The sequence below is a fragment of the Sciurus vulgaris genome (assembly GCF_902686455.1).
Source record: "Sciurus vulgaris genome assembly, chromosome: 15".
Taxonomy (NCBI): Eukaryota; Metazoa; Chordata; class Mammalia; order Rodentia; family Sciuridae; genus Sciurus; species Sciurus vulgaris.
Window position 1 is genome coordinate 84,195,171 of NC_136476.1, and position 22,459 is coordinate 84,217,629.

Here is a 22,459-nt window from a genome sequence, read left to right on the forward strand (position 1 = left end):
AAATGACTCACCTAAGGCCGTACAGTTACAGGTCATGCAGCCAAGAATTCTGATCAGATTGACACCAGAACCTGAAGCCCTAACCACTATGCTCTAATGCCTTCAGTGTCCACGCCGGCCCCCCTGAGACCACAAAGACAGAGGGGACTCTACAGCTCAAGTTCTTTGAATTATTGTATTATCAATCAGCCTTCTTACTTTTCAAATATCAGCAGAACTAAAACCAGGAGAGCATTTTTTTACATTTTATTATTTTTTTAAATTTTAAGCCTGAATTAACTGAAAAATCAAATCTGCTTTTTTACCCCTTGGCTCTTCATGCCCAAGTGGCTAACTGCTGTGGGGACCATTCATCCTCCTCATGTCTCTGCTCCCTCCATCACTGCTACTGCATAACACTAGGCCATCAGCAATATCAGGAGGTAGAGAGGCAAAAGGAGATTGTCTATCTGTGTAGTGTATGCTTCTAAGAGGGATACTGTGCTGATAGACCCCAAAATCCAAGCATAACTGTAGTTTAGGTCCACTCCACTGTCAAAAATTAAGATCAGAGCTACCGAAATGATCTGTGCAAATATAGATGTCATGGTCCCCTCAAAAGTCTTCTTGGTTCCAGGCCAGTGGATCTCACCCATGGTGCTGCCAAAGATGGAGGCCATGGTATCACCCACACCCACAGCCAGGACACCTGCATAGGGGACTAGCGCCCTTGCACCCCCCAGACTACCCTTCTGTGTGCAGGGTCTGGGGATCAGCCAAATGGGAAGAGACATGCCCAGGAGCAGGTAGATGTGTGTCAGGATGAGTGGTCCACTGTCTCGTTCATCCAGGAAGAGGGACAGGAGACTCCGTAGAGTGTGACCCAAGGGCTTGATGCGGAAGTAGCGCACATACTCTAAGAAGATGAAGACTGCAAGACATACAGTGGCAGCCACATAGAGCAGTGGCCGATCAAAGATGATGCCTGGGATGTAAGTGGCTACCACAATGAAGTGGAAATATTTTCGGGTGATGGTGGGGGCCTGGTGCTTCTTGGACTCAGAAGATGACCGCTTGGCATTCTGGTAGAGCACCACCAGGCAGGCCAAGGTGGCCAGCAGGGACCAATAAGCTAGGAGGTAGATGCGAGTTTCTGTCTGGAAGAGAAACTGAAGAAGCCAGAGCAGTGGGTTCCTGTGGATGAGCCAGTGCAGCCAGGGCAGGACCACCCCCAGGCCTAGCACACAAGTCATGAGGTGGAAGAAGATGGAGGAAGCCCAAGTGCCTGAATCCATGAAGACAAAGAGGGTGCTGAAGAAGATGCCCATGAGCACCATCCCTACCACGACCACCAGCAGGAAGAAGTCCACTGGATCCCCCTGGCTTTCTACAACAGTCAGAGAGCGCTTGATGAGCTGGTTGAGGACGAAGCTAATGCCGCCCAATACCAGCAGTGCCTCCCCAGGAGTGAAGCAGCGGGGCATCAGATAGAGCAGGATCATGTTGAGATAAACAAAGATCAGCAGCACTTCTAGGACTTCAATCACCTCGCCCACACTGAGCGAGTGCTTCATAATATAAATGATGACACCTCCTGCCAAACCCGAGATGGCACAAGTGTTGGTGGGCACTGGGCGAGTGATGCCCAGAGCCAACACGGAGGAGAAGAGAGCCACTGCCATGCCAGTGGCTGCCACCACAATGCCGAAGCGCTCGAAGTACGGGTTCCCAGCAGCCTGGCAGCGCTCCTTCATGACCAGTCCCAGCAGTGGCATGACCATGGAGGCGGGTAGTAGGCCACTGTTTGCAGACATTCGGAACTGGAAGACGGCATTTCCTTGCTGTAGCAGCCGGTCCCACTTGTACTGGACGTAGAAGGCCTGCACTGCGAGGGCTACTGCGCACCACGAGTATCGGTCCCAGACAGCCGCGTGAATGCTCAACACCACTGCGAACACCACCGCCGCCTCTGCCAGCACTGTCCCGCTCGGTGGAGCCCCGTGCTCCGGAGCTGCGGGAGGGCACTTTCGGGTCATGTCTATAAGCCCAAGGCTCTAGGGAAGCCGGGGTGAGCAGGGACGCCTTGGCCACTGGGCCCCTCACCCCGCCAAGAAGAAGGGCAGCAGCTTCAGTCAACAACCTTCTCCAGTTTTGAGAAGGGAGCTCCACTAGCAGGTCACGTTTTGCGGCTAGGAGCTAGCGCCCGATGACCCTTTACCGCCTCCAACCTGCGGTGTAGACGTTGCCTCTCTTCCGTTCCCTTTACGGGCTCCACCGTCCCCACCACAGGTTCCTCACCTCCCTGGGCATCGCCATCTTGGCCCCGCCTCGCCGTCACGTGACGAAAGTCCCCGCCTACGCGCCCTGTCCGGAGGCGAGCGGTCACGTGGGCCCCGCGTCTGGGGGCGGGGCCGGGGCGCGCGCGCGCGAAGATGGCGGCTGCCACCGATGAGCCGTGTGTAAGGTGCGGAGCGGGCCAATTCGGCGGGGGTGGCTGTGAGGCTCGGGGTGGAAGCTGTGCGGGAGCGGGACGGGAGTTGAGAGCGGGATGAGGTGGCGGCGGCGGGACGAGCCCGGGCCGGGTGGACGGGCGCTGAGACGGGAGGCGGTTAGGTCCAAACGGTCCCCGCGCGCGGGGACCGGGGGCACTTGTGCGAGAGCGAGCCGACTGCTCTCCCCTTCGCTCGGCGCCGGGCCTCCGTCTCCTCACCCGGCTCCCGTTTGCTTCCTCCGTTCTCCCCACCGGCGCGTCTCTTGGCGCTCCACCCACGCTTTCTCGTCCGGCGGTGAAGCTCCCTCGAGGCGCGACGGAGCGCTTCGCGGTCGCCTGGGGGGTCCGCCACCCGTCCCGGCTGCAGCCTCCCCGCGTCCTGCCCCGGCACTGGGTAGGCCTCGCCCGCGCCCCAGGTTCTCCCCCGAGGGCTCTCTTTCTGCGCGCATCTATTCTTTTTTTCTCCTGCATTGATTCAGTTAGCCGACAGGCCCCCATCCGCTAAGAGGGTCCAGGCACTGTACTGGGCTTCAGGGAAAAGAAGATGAACTACTGGAAGACACGCACTCACTTCAAGAGCGCTTACTAGCGCCATCCCACGGCGAAGCGCTTACTAGGCGTCAGCTCATCCGGTCTTTGCAACTTGGATAAGAGGCGCCTTATCCTATACAGATGCCTCAAGAAGTCCAATTCATAGATAGTCCCTTGATCAAATCGAAGGCTGTCCGACTCCAGAGCTACAGCCATACCACAACACCTCCATTGTCCACATTACAGCTTGAAAAGGTGTCTTCATTCTCCCCACCACCCTCCTCCCTGTCACTTCTTGTTGACTGGGCCAGCAGGTTTACCCTGCTTTTTTTGTCTTGTCCACCACTGTATCCTAAACACCAAGAGGAACATGTAAATATCTATTACACACATTGCCAGTCTTCTCCAATATCACTGTCTTCACTTCTCATCCAGCTAGAAGTGAGATTTTCTTTGGAGTTTCCCCAGGGCAAGGTACGATCCTTGTGAGGACCAGTTTTGGATTTCCCTTTGGCTGTTTCTTGCCGGCCCTTATATTGATTGGCAGCGGGGTCTTCTGTACCTTCCTTTTCTTAAGTCTGCTTTATAGTCTTTGTGGAGCCTGTGTGAAGTGTAACTACTGTAGGATAAGGCATCTTCTTTAATGAGAGAGAACAAGGGGAGGAAAAGTTTTGATTTGCCAGCTTTGATCATACTGAGGAACCTACCAAACTCATCCCTCAATATAGACTTTGATTGACATTTGGATTTCTAGGCACTTCTTTGCTCATGGTCTGTATTAGAGTAATCTTTCTTTTAGCACTGGAAGGCTTGTTCCAGAGCAGTCCTTCTGTTTGAAAATTCTAGAGGTCTGGACCAAGAAAATTTTCATTCTATTCCTGGTGCCTGCTGATTTGCAGTTGACCTCAGACAGGTCACATTATCTTTTTGAACTCCTGTTTCTCCAAACTGTGAGTCCTTTTCAGGGGAGTGTTTGAGGTGACTGTGGAGCATGGTGTTCTTGTAGGAAAGTCATTGTGTATGTGAAAATGAATTGACACTAATCAAGATGGAAGAATGCTTTTATTCAAGAGTTTTGGGAAGGTCATTTGAGGTTGTCAGTTTGAATATTGACATTTTTGTGTTTCTCTTGTGTTCTTCAGGTAGTGTGTTTGTAGAAGTCTTGAGTGGTGTAGGTATGCTTAAAAATATACACAAGACTACAGTTTGATAAACTTTTGCTGCTAATCTTGAATCTCATTTTACAGGAGAGGTGTACCCCATCTGTGGAGTCAGATGGGCAGTGCTGCTTTTATTTATTTTCTCCATGTGCAGTATAACTGTTTGTCAAGAGAACTGTCTAATTGGAGTAACTCCTCTGTCTTAGCTTTCTCCAAAAGGATTTAATTATAGAAACTATTATTCCTAATCTCTCAGTAGCTTTCACTAAAATTTTTCAATCAAATGGATCTCTCTAAGGCAGGTAATGTCCAGTGTCCTTTAGTCCATCTCTTTCAGGAATGGAGTTCCATGTTTGCTAGAGTTTTGGACTGGAAATCAGTATGTTTTTTTAAACTTTACCTTTGAAGCAGTTATGTAAATTTTTGTGTCTTAGTTTCTTCCCCAAATACTTAGCTCAGATTTATTTATTGTGCAAATAAATGAACAACACTCTTAACACTTATTTAGTTTCTTTAAAATGTATATAGAAGCATGCCAACCTCAGTCTCCTTATCTCTAAAACAGGGATAATAGGGGCTGGGGCTATAGCTCAGTGGTAGAGCGCTTGCCTCGCATATGTGAGGCACTGGGTTTGATCCTCTGTGCCACATAGAAATAAATAAATATATTGTGTCCACATACAACTAAAAAAATTTAAAAAATAAATAAGTAAAATGTATATAGAAGATGTTTTCCTGACCTTTAGATTGAACATCATAGTTCCAGCTGTATCTGTTATTTTTTTTATTTTTTATTTTTATTTTTTTGTGGTGCTGGGGATTAAACCCAGAGCCTCACAAGTGCTAGGCAAGCTCTCCATTACTGAGCTACCCCCCAGCCACCCACTCCCACCCTGTTTATTTTTCATTTTAAGTTAGGATCTTTCTTAGTTGCCCAGCTGACCTCAAATTTATAATCCTGCCTTACCTCCTGATTCACTGATATTACTGGCCTGCCCCTCTGTGTTCAGCATCTATTGTATTTTTTTTTTTTTTGAGAATTACGTGGCTCAAACCTTCATGTCCCAATTTGAGGTGAAGTCTTTCCTCTACCCCCAGATCAGTTCCTAGTGATCTTTCTTCTCTGACACTCTTCTATATGATTATGTTCCTTTTGAGTCTCTAATTATTAGTATCATTCCCTTAAGTACTTTTCCTTTTTGTCCTTTATGTAAAGAGCATTTAATGTTGTTTGTCATTCACAGTGTTAATGTTAATTATGAGTATAATGAAGATTTTAGATTTCTTTATATTCTTGTTATTCCAAGACCAAGACGTAAATGTGTAGAAATGGAAGAACCATTAACACTTAATTCCACAAGGATTCCTTTCCTGATAAAAATTGTTTCTCTTTGATTCTACTGCCTCTTGTCACTTTGGTGGGGTGGGTTACTGAAGATTGAATTCAAAGGTACTGTACTGCTGAGCTACATCCCCAGCCCTTTTTAAATTTTGAGACAGGGTGTCACTAAGTTGCCAAGACTGAACTGGAACTTGCAATCCTTCTGCCTGAGCCTCAAATAGCTGGTGTTACAGTGTGCAACACCATGCCCAGCTAAACAGAAGAGTTTTTTAATCATAGATATCTAATTAGTTTTGTGCAAACCAGAAGGAAAAGGTAAAGGAAAAAATACATGCCATTTTCTTTTCTTTTTTCTTTTTTTGGTACCAATGATTGAACCCAGGGGTGCTTAACCACTGAGCCACATCCCCAGCCCATTTTTTATTTTATTTAGAGACAGGATCTTACTGAGTTGCTTAGGGCCCTGCTTAGTTGCTGAGACTGTCTTTGAACTCTCCATCCTCCTGTGTGTGCCACCGTGCCCAGCCTTTATTTCCTTTTTAATTTTTTTGTTGTTGTTCTGGGAATTGAACGCAAAGCCTTACACATTCTAGGCAAGTATACTATATGCCATTTAAAATAACGCCCTTTATTTATTGCTAATTCAAATATATCACACAAGTTAGAAGATAATTATACCTTTATAAAATTTGAAATTTTACTGTAAATTTCTTTAATGGTGAGCTTGCCTCTTTGTTTTAAATTACTGAAGGCTTGCAATACTTATACCTTTCTACCTTCAGTGTAAAGGGACACATTTATTTCATTAAATGAATCTAATCTCCTAATTATTTTTGAACAGTGAATGCTAACTTGTTATCAAGAAAAATGATTAGTGATTCCAGTGTGCTGTTGGGGAAGTTGGTGGGTATAGATTTAGCAGAAATGAAGTTGTTTTGTTAGAAATATTAACCATTAGGAAAGAGATTTATAATTTTCAGGTGTGTTTAAACCTCTTTTGATGGGAAAATCCCGAAGGAGTTTTTAGATGAACCTAGGGCTTTGTGTTAGTCTTAATGGGAAAACAGTTTTCAGTTTATCCTCATAGTTAGCAAAGCTTGCATTCTTTTTGTTAAATATTTAATTAAATTAATTAACTTATTTGTGGCATAGTATATTTTGTTAGGGCCTTTTATCTTATTCTGCAGATAAGCTTTCTAAGTGGTATTGTTTCAGGTTATTGTTCTAGGTAGTGATCTGGGATTTCACAAAATATAAACCCTATGCCGCTTATAACTTTATTGAGAGCGTTTCCTTTTTTTGTTTTTTTTTTTTAAGTAACATTTATTTATTTATTTAATTTTTGCGTGGTGATGAGGCTCAAACCCGATGCCTCACATGTGCAAGTGCTAGAACATTTCTTAATGATTACATTTGGAAATTTAATTTTAGATTTAAATCCTAAAATCGATTTTTGTGAAATCTTAAAGGCATGGGTGAGAACAGGAGCTTGGGGTAAGCACACACTGGGGGTGTAGCATATTCGAAGAAACACTGGTGATGGTGTGTGTGTACGCACACACACACACATACATATGGTCCTGTTTTAGATTCTTCTTTCATATTGGTTACTGCATTGTAGTGACAAGGGAAGAGAAATTTTTGGTGAAGACTGAACTTGAACACAGAACTTTATGGTCAGTGTGCTTTAGCACTGAGCTATACACTCCTAACCCCAATTTAGAAGTTTTAAGTTGAGGTGTCTTGGTATGGAGGATATACTGTAATTTATTGATTATTATATTTCATTAATTCTAAGGTACAAAATTTTCAGTGCCTCTGTAATCCATTTATGTTGTAATACTTGAGTTTTCATAGTTTATTGGAAGCATTGCTTTCTTAGTGAACCATAAATGATCATGTATCTTACAGTTAATGCCATCTTTTTGATTCTTTTTGTTGTTGTTTGTTTAATGCAGTACTTGGAATTGGACCCAGGGTCTCTTGTATATTAGGCAAGAACTCTGCCACTGAGCTGTGTCCCCAACCCTTTTTATTTTATTTTAAGACAGGGTTTTGCTAAGTTGCCCAGGCTGGTCTCAAACTTGTGATCCTCCTGCCTCAGCTTCCCAGGTCACTGAGATTATAGGGATGTTGTGCTGTGCCTGCCTGCATCTGTCCTTCCTTCCTTCCTCCCTCCCTCCCTCCCTCCCCCCACCTCCCTCCCTCCCTCCCTTCCTTCCTCCCTCTCAAGGCCTCAAGCCTGCTAGGCAAGCTCTTTAGCAACAAACTATACCCCTGGCTCTAATGACATCTTAAATGTGTTGAAATATGGTGACTGTTTCTTAATTTTTATTTGAGGATCATATTTCAATGCACAGGATTACTTTTTACAATTTTAAGAGATTGTCTTGTGTGTTGGGGTTGGTTGGTTGCTTGCTTTTAAAGAACAGACATAGAGCTGGGTGTGGTGATACACACCTGTAATCACAACTGCTCAGGAGGCTGAGGCAGGAGGATCCTGAGTTCCAGGTAACTGGCAAGACCCTGTTTCAAAATAATCAATAAAAAGCACTGGGGGGCTGGGGATATAACTCAGTTGGTAGAGTGCTTGCCTCACAAGCATAAGGCTCTGGGTTCAATCCCCAGCACCACACACACACACACACACACACACACACACACACACGAAAAAAAAAAAAAAAAGCACTGGGGAGGGCTGGGCTGCGGCTCAGTGGTAGAGTGCTTACCTCATATGAGGCACTGGGTTCAATCCTCAGCACCACATGAAAAAATTAATAAAATAAAGTTAGAAAAAAAAAAAAGTACTGGGGATGTCAGTCAGTGGTAAAATGCCCCTGGGTTCCATTCCTGGTAGGGCGTAGACAAATAGCTATGAGGCAGTGTAGTCAAATTTATCTAATCTAGAAGTGCTTTCTCATTTTTTAGGAGCAGCAGAGAACTATGGACAATTCTACTTGGAAGGTCAGCTCTGAGAGAACTGGTAAGTGGTAATATTCTTGAGCAGCTTCTGAGTGTTCTGTGTGTCTTATGTTACAAAAATAAAACTGCCTTTAAAGTGGAAAGTAAACACATTTTCTTTTTTCTAAAACTTTATAAACATTATGCATTTCTGGCCTTTATTTGCTGACATGGGACTGTGTCTGATAGCGTGGTTGCTGAAATTTTCTAAGTCTGTCTTTCTTTGTACCTCATTGATTTCTCTTCTGAAAAAAAAATACCAGTGCTGACTGATTAGCTGCTGAGAGTAGGGTACAGATGCCATTCCACTGCCTCAAGCTGAGATCTCAGTCTTGTCTGTTTGATGCTCTTCTTGCCTTTTCTTCGTTTTCCTTTTAGCTTCCTCCTTTAGGTCAGAGAGGCTGTGGTTTCTAGGACCTTGCCAAGTATATGATCAATAGAGTTGTTCATGTTGATCCTTAAATGTTCCAAGCCTGTGAGGATAGGATGTTAAGATGTTATTGTTTTAATTAACCTAATCATGTTAACACCCATTTTAGAGCCTTTATGTGGTGATTCTCCTAGAATGAATCTTCAGAGAAGGAAATCCTTGAAGGTTGTGTGCACAAAGCTTTTCAGCACATCATTATCTGTCCATTCATCCATCCATCACCTGCCTCTGCTGATGCTGGGGGATGAACCCAAGAGTGCTCTACTGTGGAGCTACATCCCCGGTCTTTTTTATTTTCTATTTTGAGACCAGGTCTTGTTAAGTTGCCCAGGCTGGCCTTGAACTTTTCCTGCCTCAATCTCCCACATCACTGAGGATACATGCATGCACTACTGTGCCTTGCTCTTTATTTATATTAATTAATAAAGAATTACAGTAAGCTTAAGTGTCTCTAACATTAGAGGAATAGTAAATAATTACATACTAGCCACTCCATGAATTATTATGCAACCACTACAAAATATATTTATCAGAAACTTCCTAATAAGGATAAATCATTACACTACAGTGTTTAGCTAAAGAAAAGGTGGTTATAGAATTCTGGTGTTTTTCTTTCTTTTTTTTTTTTTTTAAAGTACTGGGGTTTAAACCCAGGGGTGCTTAACCACTGAGGCACATCCCCAGCCCTATTTTTGTATTTTATTTAGAGACAGGGTCTCACTGAATTGCAAGGGCCTTGCTTTTGCTGAGGCTGGTTTTGAACTCGAAATCCTCCTGCCTCAACCTCCCCAGCTGCTGGGATTATAGGTGTGTGCCACTGCACACTCAGCAGCAGAATTGTGTGTTCAGAATGACTTAAACTGTTAGGGGGAAATGCATTTTAAAGAGACTCAAAGGAATATGTGATTCTCAGTGTGATCCTAGAATCTGATTAAAATTGCATTTGAATAATTGCCTTGTTCTTTTCCAGAATCAGATTGAAGCGGAACTGAATAAACATTGGCAGCGGTTGTTAGAAGGGCTTTCTTACTACAAACCTCCAAGGTATGGCAATTCCATGAGTCTCATAGAGTAATTCCCCTGAAGAAACTGGCATAGATGAAACAGTTCTTACAGATTCATTTATTATATTCCTGGGTTAGGTAGATAAGAGAGAATAGTTTGGTTATCAATAGAAAAGAATATGGTACCTTTTTTTCTAGTGAAAGAAAGGGAAATTTATTCCAGAAATGCAATAGTATAGAATCCACTTATCTAACCTTGTGTCTGAGGTTGTGGATTCATTAAATATTCAATTGCTATTTCTGATATTTATTTAGGGCTTGCCAAGTTTGTGTGGCACTAGCTGATGGCACATAGCAGTGAACAGTGATAGTATCACCTGACACTTCTGTAGGGTTTACTGCATACCAATTGTTGTTTTTTTTGTTTTTAGTTTTAATAATTGGTTCTAGTTAGTTATATGTGATTGTAGAATGCATTTTGACACATCATGCATGAATGGAATGTAACTTCTTCTTGTACATGATGTAGGTCGTGTAATCATATGTGCACACAGGGTCATAATGTCTGATTCATTCTATCACTTCTACCGCCATACATCCTCCCTTCCCTTCACTCCCCTCTGTCTAATCCAAACTACCTCTGTCACTTTACCTTATTGTGAATTAGCGTCCGCATATCAAAGAAAACATTCAGCCTTTGGTTCTTTGGGATTGGCTTATTTTGCTTAGCATAACCAGTTGTTTTTTTTTAGCACTTGATTTGTTGTTAGTTAATCCTTATAACAACCTTTTGAGATAGTTATTATATTTTGTGGTACTGGGAATTGAACAGGGTCTCATGTATGCTAGACATGTGCTCTACCACCAGACTGTGTCCCCAGCCCTTTTTAAATTTTTTCCTTAAGACAGGGTCTTGCTGAGTTATCCAGGCTGGCCTTGAACTTGTGATCTTTCTGCCTCAGCATTCCAAGTAGCTGGGATTGCAGGCCTGCACCACCACACCTGGCTAAGATAGTTTATTCTTTTTTTTCCCCCCAGTACTGGGGATTGAGGTGCTTAAACCACTGAGCCACATCTCCAGCCCTTCTTTATATTTTTTTAGAGACAGGGCCTCACTAAGTTGCTGAGTCTGGCCTTGAGCTCATGATCCTCCTGCCTCAAGAGGAGGATCCTCAAGCTTCTGGGATCACAGGTGTGCACCACTGCGCCTACCTAGTTTACTATTTTTAACAATAATAATAAAATATGTTGTTAGACAAGAATGGGGGGCTGGAGATGAAGCTCAGTGGTAGAGTGTTTGCTTAGCACCTTTAGGGCCTTGGATTTGATCCCAACACCCCCAAAGAACAAACAGAGATTCATTCACCATAATTCCTACTGTAGATCTCATGCTGTTGTACATCAGGGTGGACATCCTCATTTCCCTCTACTTCCGAACATCTGTTGAATTTATTACATCTTTACTGTCTTTATGCTCAGGTTAATGATGAACTTTTTGTTGTGTTCAGCAGTGAACTCTTTCTCCTTAATTATTTTGAAGTACTTCCCAGATATTATTTTATCTATAGCTACTCCATTAAATGTATAAACTATATGGACTTTTAAAAGAGTATAATCACTACTTTATGACATTTAGGTACTCTTATTATCATTGTTTCCGTTTTACAGATGGGGAAACTGAGGCACAATAAGTAACTTGCCCAAGGTCACACAGCTAGTAAGTGGTGGTACCAGGATTCAAACCTGGCAGTCTTACTCTAGTGTCTGTGTTTTTAATTATCATTCCGTGTTGCTTCTTTCAGAACTTTTGTTTACCCTTATACTAGCCTTTATATTGTGGATTTTCTGTGAAATGTGAGAATCTCTTTAAAAAAATTCAACAACATTATATTTCGGGTCATAGAAAGGACATTTTTATAGCATTTCATTCTTTGATTTTTATTTTTTTATATGCTGGGGATCATACCCAGTGCCTTGCACATACTGCTCACATGCTCTATCACTGTTTTCTACTTTGTTTTCTAAAAGGAAACATGCCCTTTGCTGTAGCATGGAATTTGAAGTCCTGTAGACTTTTTTATTAACTAAAACTAAACTCTAGACTTTATTGGAATTTAACCAGTTTTTTTTTCTTTAGTACCCTCTCTTACAGAATCCTGTCCAGGGTACCATATTGCATTTAGTTATGTCTCCTTAATCTCCCTGTGGCTGTGACAACATCTCAGTTTTTTCTTACTTTTCATGACCTTGCTCTTAATTTGGATTTGTCTAATATTTTTCTCATTATTAGACTTTGGGTGTGGGTTTTGGGAAGAATACACAGAGGTGAAGTACCATTCTTTTTTTTTTTTTTTTTTTTGGTACTGGGGATTAAACCCAGGGGAACTTAACAACTGAGCCATATCCCCAGCCCTTTTTAAAAATATTTTTATTTTATTTTATTTTATTTATCTATTTTTGGGGGGAGTACCTGGAATTGAACTCAGAGACACTCAGCCACCGAGCCACATCCCCAGCCCTATTTGTATTTTATTTAGAAACAGGGTCTTGCGTAATTGCTTAGGGCTTCGCTAAGTTGCCGAGGCTGGTGTTGAACTCTCCATCCTCCTGCCTCAGCTCCCCTAGCCACTGGGATTATAGGCATGTGCCACCGTGCCCCCAGCTGAAATACCATTCTTATATCCGAAGGCATGGTACTCCACGTTACTAGCAGTGTTTACCTTGTTCACACTGTTGAGGTGTCATTTGTGGAGTTTTCCTCTGCAGAGTTACTTTGTTCACTTTCCCTACTCTGTTCTTTCGAAGAGGGTCACTAAAACAGCCCACGCTGGGATTTTTTTTTTTTTTTTCTTTAGCTATAGATGGGCACCACGCTTTTATTTATATTTATTTTTATGTGGTGCTGAGGATTGAACCCAGTGCCTCACACATGCTAGGCAAGTGCTCCACCACTGAGCCACAACCCCAGCTCCTAGAACAGCCCACTCTTTTTTTTTTTTTTTTTTTTACCCATCCAAATTGACATTTTGTTCTTTTTGCTCCAGATTTTTTAAACACAAAGGAAATTAACAGTTCTGATAAAGTTGAAGTCCTCAGTTTCTCTGGGGCCCAAGAATTACTCTCTCACTCATGGAGGATGAACATCCAGAGCTTGTCTTTTTATTCACTTCATGACGTGTGTCCTCAGGTGCACTAGGTGTTGGTCTTGGAGATGTTTTAAACATCACCCACAAGTCACTGTAAATCAGGGCTCAGGGTGAAGCTCTTCTGCTGTACGTATTCCAGTCGACGTTTCCACTCACAAATGCTGCTGCTGGTACCCCCAGCATGCACACACGCAGAGCTCGTTACGGGTGACAGCTGTGTCAGATTGATTCAAACAGACCTGATCTTTGGTCTTTGTGAGCGACACTGTAGTGAGCAGCCTCAGATTGTTCTCTTTGTGTCCTCTTTCAGATTTCCTTAAGAGTCTATCTTCCTCTAAGTAGAGTTGACAAGCCAAGTGTTTGGACATCTAACTGTATTTTTTTATTTTACATACAATAACATTCACTCTTTATGGCATATAGTTTAATTGTTTTTATTGATTTTTTATTTGTTCTAATTAGTTCTACATGACAGTAGAGTACATTTATGCATTTTGTAAGTCATCCGTAAGTGGAGAATGACTTCTCGTTTTTCTGATTCTACACACTGTAGGACCACATCGGTCGTGCAGGCACATGTTGACAAACACCAGAGTCGTGTGTCCACCACCACAATTAGAACACGGAAGTTTCATCATCCTCCCGAATTCCCTGGTGCCGCCTCTTTGTGACCATCTCCTGCCCTCATCTCCAAGAAGTCACTGGCTTCTTCTCCATCCCCTTTTTTCTTTTCCTAGAATGTCATATATTCTCGAGTATGTAGCATCTGGGATTTGCTTTTGCATTCTGTATTGTGTGTTGGGCGTCCATTCTTGCCTTGCTGCATGTTGATAGTCTGTTCTTTAGCATTCCCGAATGTTCCACGACATGGTTGAGTCACAAAATGTTGATTCCTACCCCTCATGAAGAATAGTGATTCCCATTGTAGTAAACATGAACATACAGGTTTTATGTGAATATATGTTTTCATTTCTCTTGGGAAAATTCCTTATGGTGTTTTTGCTGAACCATGCAGTGAATTCACGTTTGACTTCTTAAGAAAATGCCAAACTATTTTTCCAAAGTTGCTGCTGTACCATTTTGCATTCCCACGATGATGTCTGAGGCTTCCAGGTGCTTTGCATCCTTGCCCACACTAGGTATTGTCATATTTGTACATTGCTCTATCTATCTAGACTATATTTTAATCTGCTTGTCACCTTTTATTTCCTTAGGTGTTATGGTTTAGATAGGAAGTGTCCCAAAAACTCATGTGTGAGACAATGTAAGAACCTTCAAAAAAGGAAAACCATGAAGAAACAGCCCACTCTTAATGTGGGGTGGTGGGATTAAAACCCACCTTTTGAGTAGGCAACATCTCTGTGTGCTATTTTGGATTTTCCTGTAAGGAAGATTTTGCTCCTACTCCCTCCCTACTCATTCACTCATTTATATCAATAAGAACTCATGTATATGTATTTTGTACTTTGTTTATACTTTTTGGGGGGAGGTACTTGGGATTGAGCCCAGGGTCTTGTGAATGTTAGGTAAGCGCTCTATCACTAGCTTGTTCCCCCAGCCCCTGTATTTGGGAGTTCTTTTAGATTGATGTCTGTCCTTTTGACGTGTCCCTGTTCTTTGTTTTTTGAATACTTCCTTACTTTAGGACCCTATGAAATGCTTCAGTTTCATATTTTTCCTGCCCCAGATCTAGAATCAATCATTTCTCTAAGGAGTCCTGCTTCCTTTTATTGAAGGATGGTATTAGAAACCAAGATCTGGGTGCTGACTGTGTTTGCTCCTACTGGGGTGTTACAGCTTCTAGACCTTCTCAGTGGACAGATTTTGATAATACCTATGTGTACACTAACAGACCTGGGTTTACATTTCATCTCAAGTTTTATTAGCTGTGGGCTTTTGGTAAGTTATTTCCTCTTACTAAGTGTTGGTAATTCCATTTGTAAAATGGGGTAGTAGTATTTATCTTTTAGGATATTTGTAAGGATGAGAAATAATTAAACCTAGCAGATCTATTTTTTATTACTTAGGCGTAACCAGTTTTGTGTTTTAAAGTCTATAGTGGTGAACGTGTTTATGTATTTATAAATACCTAAAGGGCAGGAAAAAAGCCTGCAGTAAAAATATCTCTTAAGAATTTTTATTTTAAACCCCTAGAGGGTTATTGAGAATGAGGAAATGTTCGCTATTCTTTTCATAGTCCAAGTTCAGCGGAAAAAGTGAAAGCTAATAAAGATGTAGCTTCACCACTAAAGGAACTGGGCTTAAGGATCAGCAAGTTTTTGGTGAGTAAAAAGTAGCACTGGCTTGGTTATTGCTTATAGTGTGGACATATGTGGTTTTATTGTTAAAAATTTTAGTTTATTTGAATTTTGGGGATTAATTGAGCTTGTTATGTTTTACAAATACCCAAGATGCAGCTCTTCTCGCCACAAGTCACCTAGGGAAGTTGTCTGATCCATTTATTACATATCATAGAGTTTTCTTCAGCATACATATATATGTGTTTATTTATTTGGTGCTGGGGATTGAACCCAGGGCCCTTAACCACAGAGCCATGTTTCCAGGCCTTTTTATTTTTCATTTTGAGACAGGGTCTCACCAAGTAGCTGAGGCTGGCCTCGAACTTGTGATCCTCCTGCCTCAGCCCCCTGAGTCGCTGGGATTACAGGTGTGCGCCACCATGCCTGGCAGCATACATGTTTTTAAATTGACTATGTTTATGTTTCAATATTTAGCTGTTTTTGTTCAATTTTTAGAAGCCCATATTATGCCTACTGCTTTGTTAATGTGCTTGGTAAATAAGCACTTGTTTCTGGCATGTGGTATTGTCATGCAAATTGTGTGTCAGTGAGTGGCCCCTTCTTATAGTTGGGTTAAAATTGTTATGTTGTATAATATCTTTTTTTTTTTTAATAGTGGGGATTGAACCCAGGGTTTTTAACCACTGATCCACATCCCCAACCCCTTTTTATTTTAAGACAGAGTCTTGTTAAATTGCTGAGGCTGGCTTTGAACTTGTGATCCTCCTGCCTCAGCCTCCTGAGCGGCTGGGATTACAGGCCTGAGCCACCACATCTGGCTGGAGGAAAAATCTAGTGCTTTGCATGCTGTGTGTGGTTTCTGAGCTGAGGTGACTGTTCTTAACTTAAGAGCTCTACATTTCAGGGTCTTGATGAAGAACAGAGTGTGCAGTTGCTCCAGTGTTACCTTCAGGAGGATTACAGGGGTACTCGGGACTCGTTCAAGGTCTGTGGCCTGCCCAGCTCCATCAGCTGTATTTTCCTTGGTGGTTTTAGATAATTTAGGGTTTGGGCACTAGTTCTGTCAATAGAGGCAGGTCAGTATAACCTGCCTCTGTTGTTATCAGATATAGCCATTCTCAAGAAAGGCTTCCTGAGACTTAAAAAAGAACATGTACATAAGCTGAGATCTGTTCTCATACATGGAGGGTGGAGAGGTCAGAGCTTGCCATGCTAATCATAGAATTGAAAGAGCTTCTCATTTTACAGATGAGGAAACTGAGGCCAGAGGAGGCAGGGGGAAAGATTTAAGTATAGGTTTGGATAGATTTAGATAAAAATAAGGTAGGAAATACTAATAAAAACAAATGGGTAATTTTAATCTTGAAGGGTGAGGCAAAGATGTACATCTTTTTCTTTGTCAATTGAGTTTTCCCTGTGAGGTTACTTCTTCACTGCTGTTTTTCCTCAGATGGTCTTGCAAGATGAGAGGCAGAGCCAGGCCTTAATCCTGAAGGTCAGTAGTAGTTAACATTTCCTTTTATTTTTTTTGTTCTCCTTTCTTTATTTTTTTGGTACCAGGGATCAAATCCACGGCAGCTCTACCACTGAGCCACACCCGTAGCCCTTTTAAAAAGAATTTTATTTTGAGACAAAGTTACTCAGGCTGACCTTGAACTTGTAACCCTCCTGCGTGAGCCTTTTGAGTTGCTGGGATTACAAATGTGTGCCACCTCACCTGGCTACCCTTTTCATTTTTTAAGTATAGTTGGGGGACAGCTTCTTGACTGTCTTCCTGAGCATTGCTGGCTTTTGACTCTTGTATAGGGAAGTTTGAGGTCTTGGTGAAGATACTTATTAACACCTTTGTGAAACGGGGGCTTTCTCCCCTGACCCAGCTGAGGAGTTTTTCTGAAGGAGATTGATTGTTTAGCTACTGGTATTGGAACCTGGTTTATGGTTAGCTTTTCTCTAAATCCAGCAGCATTAACTTATATTTCCCACTTCCCCACCTATAACCTTTCATTTTTTAGTTTTAAAATGGAATTTGTGACTTATAAAGCAGTTTCTCACTTAATATTTAGTATGACTTAAGTACATTAGTTATAAGCAGTTAGAACATATATCAGTGAGTGGTATTTTTATATTTGTTTACATGTGTTTGGCCGGTCAGCCAGTAGCATTGGTTATTACTTGAATACTTTGAGAAATCATGCTTGAAAATTTTTTGGGAAACTTGTTCAGTGATTTCTTGTATCATCTTCTATGGCTTATTTCCTAGTTTATGAAGATCTTTTTGTTTGGGGGGGCCTAGTTCAACATCTTTGCATTTTTTGTGACTACTTATGTAAGTTTAACTTTTCCATCTACGCCTTTACATAATCTTGTTATCAGTAATTGTAAAATTGAATATCCTCTTTCCAAAGGTGAATAATTAATTTTGAGTCTTTGGATTCTTCCCAGATTGCAGATTATTACTATGAAGAAAGAACCTATATTCTTCGTTGTGTCTTACACCTTCTCACTTATTTCCAAGATGAAAGACACCCCTACAGGGTAAGCCTGTGGAATCCTCTTGGATCCCCTATATCATTCAATCCTTTTAAATATACTATTCGTATTTATTTGAATATTTACCTTTTTAGGTATGGATTATTCTCTCTTTTTTTTTTTTAAGGTTGAATATGCAGACTGTGTTGATAAATTGGAAAAGGAACTAGTTTTAAAATATAGGCAGCAGTTTGAAGAGCTATATAAAACTGAAGCACCAACCTGGGAGACGCATGGGAACCTCATGGTATGTGGTGCTTGTGTTCTGCTGTAGCTCATGGGGAATGGTGTGTCCTTGCTTGTGGATCCCTAGGCTAAGTTATTTGCTAATGTATAAACTTAGCACATGTATGGATTATTATTTTCAGAAAGTTGTATGTCAGATCAAAACATTGGTGACTTTAATTAATGGTACTTAATGATGGACCTTTTCCGTAGACTTGCTTTATTCTGTTTCTTTACTTTCTGTTCTCACCGAAAATATTCTGTTAGTGGTTAATGATACTAGAAACCCGCAATTTCATCTCTTTTATTGTCATTTTTCTATCAAGCATGTAATACTAGTTTGACTATTTTATCCTAAATTCTAAAGCGGCATGCATTTATAGATTGTAGGTTGACCTTTCTTTGTTTTGGTTTGTTTGTTTTTTTTGCTACTAGGAATTGAATCCAGGTGTGCTTAACCACCAAGCCACATCCTGAGCCACCTTTTTTTTTTTTTTTTTTTTAAAAAGATAGGATATTGCTGAATTGCTTAGGGCCTCATTAAGATACTGAGGCTGGCTTTGAACCTGTGATCCTCCTGCCTCAGCCTCCTACACCACTGGGATTACAGGCATGCACCACCATTTTGTGACCTTTTGTTTTGAAGAGAAAACATTTTTATTAAAACCTGTCAACAAAAACATTAACTATTTAAAATATTTAATGGGAGAAAAGGGCCCACTTAAACTACAAATTACAGAACATTTCTGTCTCTCCAGAAAGTTTGCAAGCAAGAGCATAAAATAGTAATTAAAAGCATAAAATTCCCAGAAATAAGCAGTCCAAAATCAAAATGAAGAGAAACTTTAAAATGCTATAAAGGGTGTTAATTAAAAGAAAACAAAATTGAAGGACCACTTTCTTGGTTATAAAGACTCAGTACTATAAAAATGTTGCTTCATCCTGTATTAACCTTTAACTTCAGTGCAGTCCCAGAAAAAAAAGAAATACTAGTGTTTGTTCTGCCTTTTTTCTGGAACTGGAAAAACTAATTATAAAATTCATATTATGGAACCACCATTTGACCCAGTTATCCCACTCCTTGGCGTATACCCCAAGGACTTAAAATCGGCATACTATAGTGATGTGACCATAACAGCTCAATTCACGATAGCCAAACTGTGGAACCAACCTAGGTGCCCTTCAACAGGTGAATGGATAAAGAAAATATGGTACATATACACAGTGGAATATTAGTCATAAAGAAGAATGAAATTATGGCGTTTGCCAGTAAATAGATGGAACTAGAGGCTCTCAAGCTAAATGAAATAAGCCAGTCCCCCCAAAACAAAGGCTGAATGTTCTTCTGATATGCAGATCTAATTCACATTGGGGTGGGGTAGAAGTTCACTGGATTAGACAAAGGGGAATGAAGGGAAGGGAGGGGGACAGGAATAGGAAAGACAGTGAATGAAGCTGACATAACTTTCCTGTGCTTTTAATACATGACCAATGAAACTCCACATCATGTACATCCACAAAAATGGGAAGTTACAGTCTGTGCATGTATGATATGTCAAATTACATTCTATTGTCATGTATAACTAAAAAGAACAAATAAGAAATAAAAAAATAAAATTTATATTTAAAAAGGGAGACTAGGGCTAGGGATCTGGCTCAGTTGGTAGAGTGCTTGCCTTGCATGCACAAAGCCCTGGGCTAAATCCCCAGCACCACACACACACAAAAATAATAATAATAATAATAATAATAATAATAATAATAGAAATTCTAGATATACATTCAGATACTAGTAGGAAATTTGTGAGTAATTAAAATGAGATTTCAAATCAGTGGAAAAACATTAGATTATTTAATAAAGGATGTTGGAACTACTCAATCTAGAGAAAAATTAAGCCATATCTCTTTCTTCATACTTTTTGCCAAATGAATATCTAGATGAATCCATGATAAAAAGAAAAAATTAAGCTATGAATGTAGTATTTAGAAGTATGCTGTTTCAAGTATTGAATGTTTTTCTTAGATATCTTACTTAACTGTTCATAGCTTTTCATTTGATTCTGTTATTTTCAGAGAACACATTCTGTATCCTTGTAGTCTTTTCACATTCATTGTCCTACAGTTTATGGCCCATGTGATCTTTCCTGGTGAGTGTAGCAGGGTCACCTGAAGGAATGCTTATCTGGCAGTGGTTGAAGATGATGTCTACAGACATCCACCGGCTCAGTATGGTTCAGCTCTGCTGTGTTTGCTGAGTTGTGTTGTCATACAGCATGGTTTTACTAGCCAAAAAATCCTGTTGACTAAGTGCCCTTCCAGGTGATCTGGGCAGAATAAATTATGGCCTTTGTAGTGGAATATTATGCAGTGATAAAAACAAGGACACTTTCGAATAGACTATGACATGTCAACATGATTGATTACTATATAGCTCTAAAAAGTAGTGAGAAACAAAAGTTCTTAATAGGACTGGGGTTGTAGCTCAGTGGTAGAGCACTTGTCTTGCAGGTGTGAGGAACCACATATAAATAAATGAATAAAAATCCATTGACATCTAAAAAATATCTTTAAAAAAGTTCTTAATATACTACCATAGGAAATAATCGTAAGATATATTGTTAAGGGAAAAAGGTAAGGTGCCAAATAGTTTGTGTGGTGTGTTACTTGTTTGAACTAGGTGCAGTGACACTTACCTGTAATCCCAGCAGCTTGGGGGACTGAGACAGGAGTGTCACAAGTTCAGTGCCAGCCTCTGTAACCTACTTCATGATGCCCTGGGGCTGGGGAGATAGCTCAGTGGGTAGAGTGCAAGGCCCTGGGGTCAATCTCCAGCACCACCAAAAAATTAAAATAAAAAATAAGGCCCTGTCTTAAAATAGAAAAGGGCTGGGAATGCAGCTCAGTGATAAAATCCCCCTGGGTTCAGTACCAGGGAGCAGGGAGTGTTATATATACATTTACACACAAACACACAAAATTTGGATTGAAGATAGACTAGAGAATGAATGACTGGATATATATGGCATATTGCTGGAAGGAAACAAAAGTAACACTGGCTGCTTCTTGGGAGAGATCTGGATAACTAGGCAATAGAAATTGTAGGGAGGGACACTTTTTTCACTTTCTTATACTTTTTGAATTTTCTATAATGTGCATATATTATGTAATAAATTTAAAAAAAAATAAAGTAGGTCTTTAATTTCACTTTCCCATTTTTTTCTTCCTTGGTTGTGCAGACTGAGCGCCAGGTATCACGCTGGTTTGTTCAGTGCCTTCGGGAACAGTCCATGCTGCTAGAAATTATTTTCCTTTACTATGCATACTTTGAAATGGCACCCAGTGACCTACTAGTGTTGACCAAGATGTTTAAAGAGCAAGGATTTGGTAGTAGGCAGACTAATCGGCACTTAGTAGATGAGACCATGGATCCTTTTGTAGATCGGATTGGGTAAGTCTGAATGAATTGGCCATCACGGGACTTGTGCAGTGTTCACAGCATCGATGCTGTGGGGTTGTGTCAGCAAGCGAGGGGAAAGCGGGTGCGTCTCATTAGTGGAGCGATAGATGGGTGTACGGACTTGCTCTCTTCATACAGGAGGTGAAGACTGGCCTGAGGGGGACGTGTTCTTGAAAGTATTACCACCTTTTATTTCTGTCTTATTTAAGAAGTTCATCTATTCATCCAGCAAACAGTTGTTGAGCCACCGTTATGGGATAGACATTATCAAATGTTAAGAAATCAGTGATATGGCTTAGGCATTTCTCTGCTCTCTTTGAGGCCATCATCTGTTGACTTTGAATTTCTTGTTTTTTCTCCACTGATGGCCAAGGACATCGCCACATTTTGAGGCCTATTCCCTCTGTGAGCAAAGACTAATGCTTGAGAAATAAGATGGCTTACCAGAGTTAGGTGTAAGTGGTGGCTGTAGAAACCTTTGGTACTAGGTCTGTGCCGCCCAGTATGGTGGATACAGATGCATATGACTACCAGATATTTGAAGTGTGACTGGTCATGTTGAATGTCCTTGGAAGTATAAAATACATTCTAGATTCATGTGGGAAAAGAATGTTAAGTAACTTAGTAATGATTTTGATAGTGAAGTGTCTTACGTGTCACCTGGTCTATAGTGAGCTTCAGAGCAGCACATGAGACTGGTACCGTTTTTCTTTCCAGCTATTTCAGTGCCCTCATCCTGGTGGAAGGCATGGATATTGAGTCCCTGCATAAGTGTGCTTTGGATGACAGGAGAGAACTGCACCAGTTTGCTCAGGACGGGCTTATTTGTCAGGTGAGCTTGGAAGAGCTACTCTTCTCCTTTCAGAAGCTTTGTAGTTAGCAGTGTGTTCTTCAACACTGAACTATCCTGCTGTGGAAAATTTTCAGCAATGTGGAATTTAAG

The 22,459-nt window shown here is 41.1% G+C and overlaps 2 protein-coding genes across 6 annotated transcripts in view; one reads left to right on the forward strand and one right to left on the reverse strand.

Moving 5' to 3' along the window:
• Window positions 1–232: 232 nt before the first annotated feature.
• DOLK (dolichol kinase) lies at window positions 233–2,310 on the reverse strand. Its single transcript, XM_079113907.1, has one exon. The coding sequence runs from the start codon at window positions 2,013–2,015 to the stop codon at window positions 399–401; it is 1,617 nt and encodes a 538-aa protein (XP_078970033.1). The 5' UTR covers window positions 2,016–2,310; the 3' UTR covers window positions 233–398.
• A 43-nt stretch (window positions 2,311–2,353) lies between these two features.
• Window positions 2,354–22,459, forward strand: part of NUP188 (nucleoporin 188) — a 49,262-nt gene continuing 29,156 nt past the window's right edge. For 2 of the 5 annotated variants that reach the window (XM_079113888.1, XM_079113889.1), the window contains exons 1-11: window positions 2,397–2,443; window positions 2,772–2,864; window positions 8,432–8,486; window positions 9,865–9,938; window positions 15,242–15,326; window positions 16,210–16,290; window positions 16,756–16,800; window positions 17,748–17,840; window positions 17,962–18,081; window positions 21,296–21,507; window positions 22,234–22,348. In XM_079113888.1, coding sequence (XP_078970014.1) covers window positions 2,412–2,443; window positions 2,772–2,864; window positions 8,432–8,486; window positions 9,865–9,938; window positions 15,242–15,326; window positions 16,210–16,290; window positions 16,756–16,800; window positions 17,748–17,840; window positions 17,962–18,081; window positions 21,296–21,507; window positions 22,234–22,348 — 1,005 coding nt within the window. In that variant the 5' untranslated portion in view covers window positions 2,397–2,411. Of the gene's footprint in view, window positions 2,444–2,771; window positions 2,865–8,429; window positions 8,487–9,864; window positions 9,939–15,241; window positions 15,327–16,209; window positions 16,291–16,755; window positions 16,801–17,747; window positions 17,841–17,961; window positions 18,082–21,295; window positions 21,508–22,233; window positions 22,349–22,459 lie in introns of those variants that run through there. The other 3 variants (XM_079113890.1, XM_079113891.1, XM_079113892.1) reach the window with 2 other exon arrangements.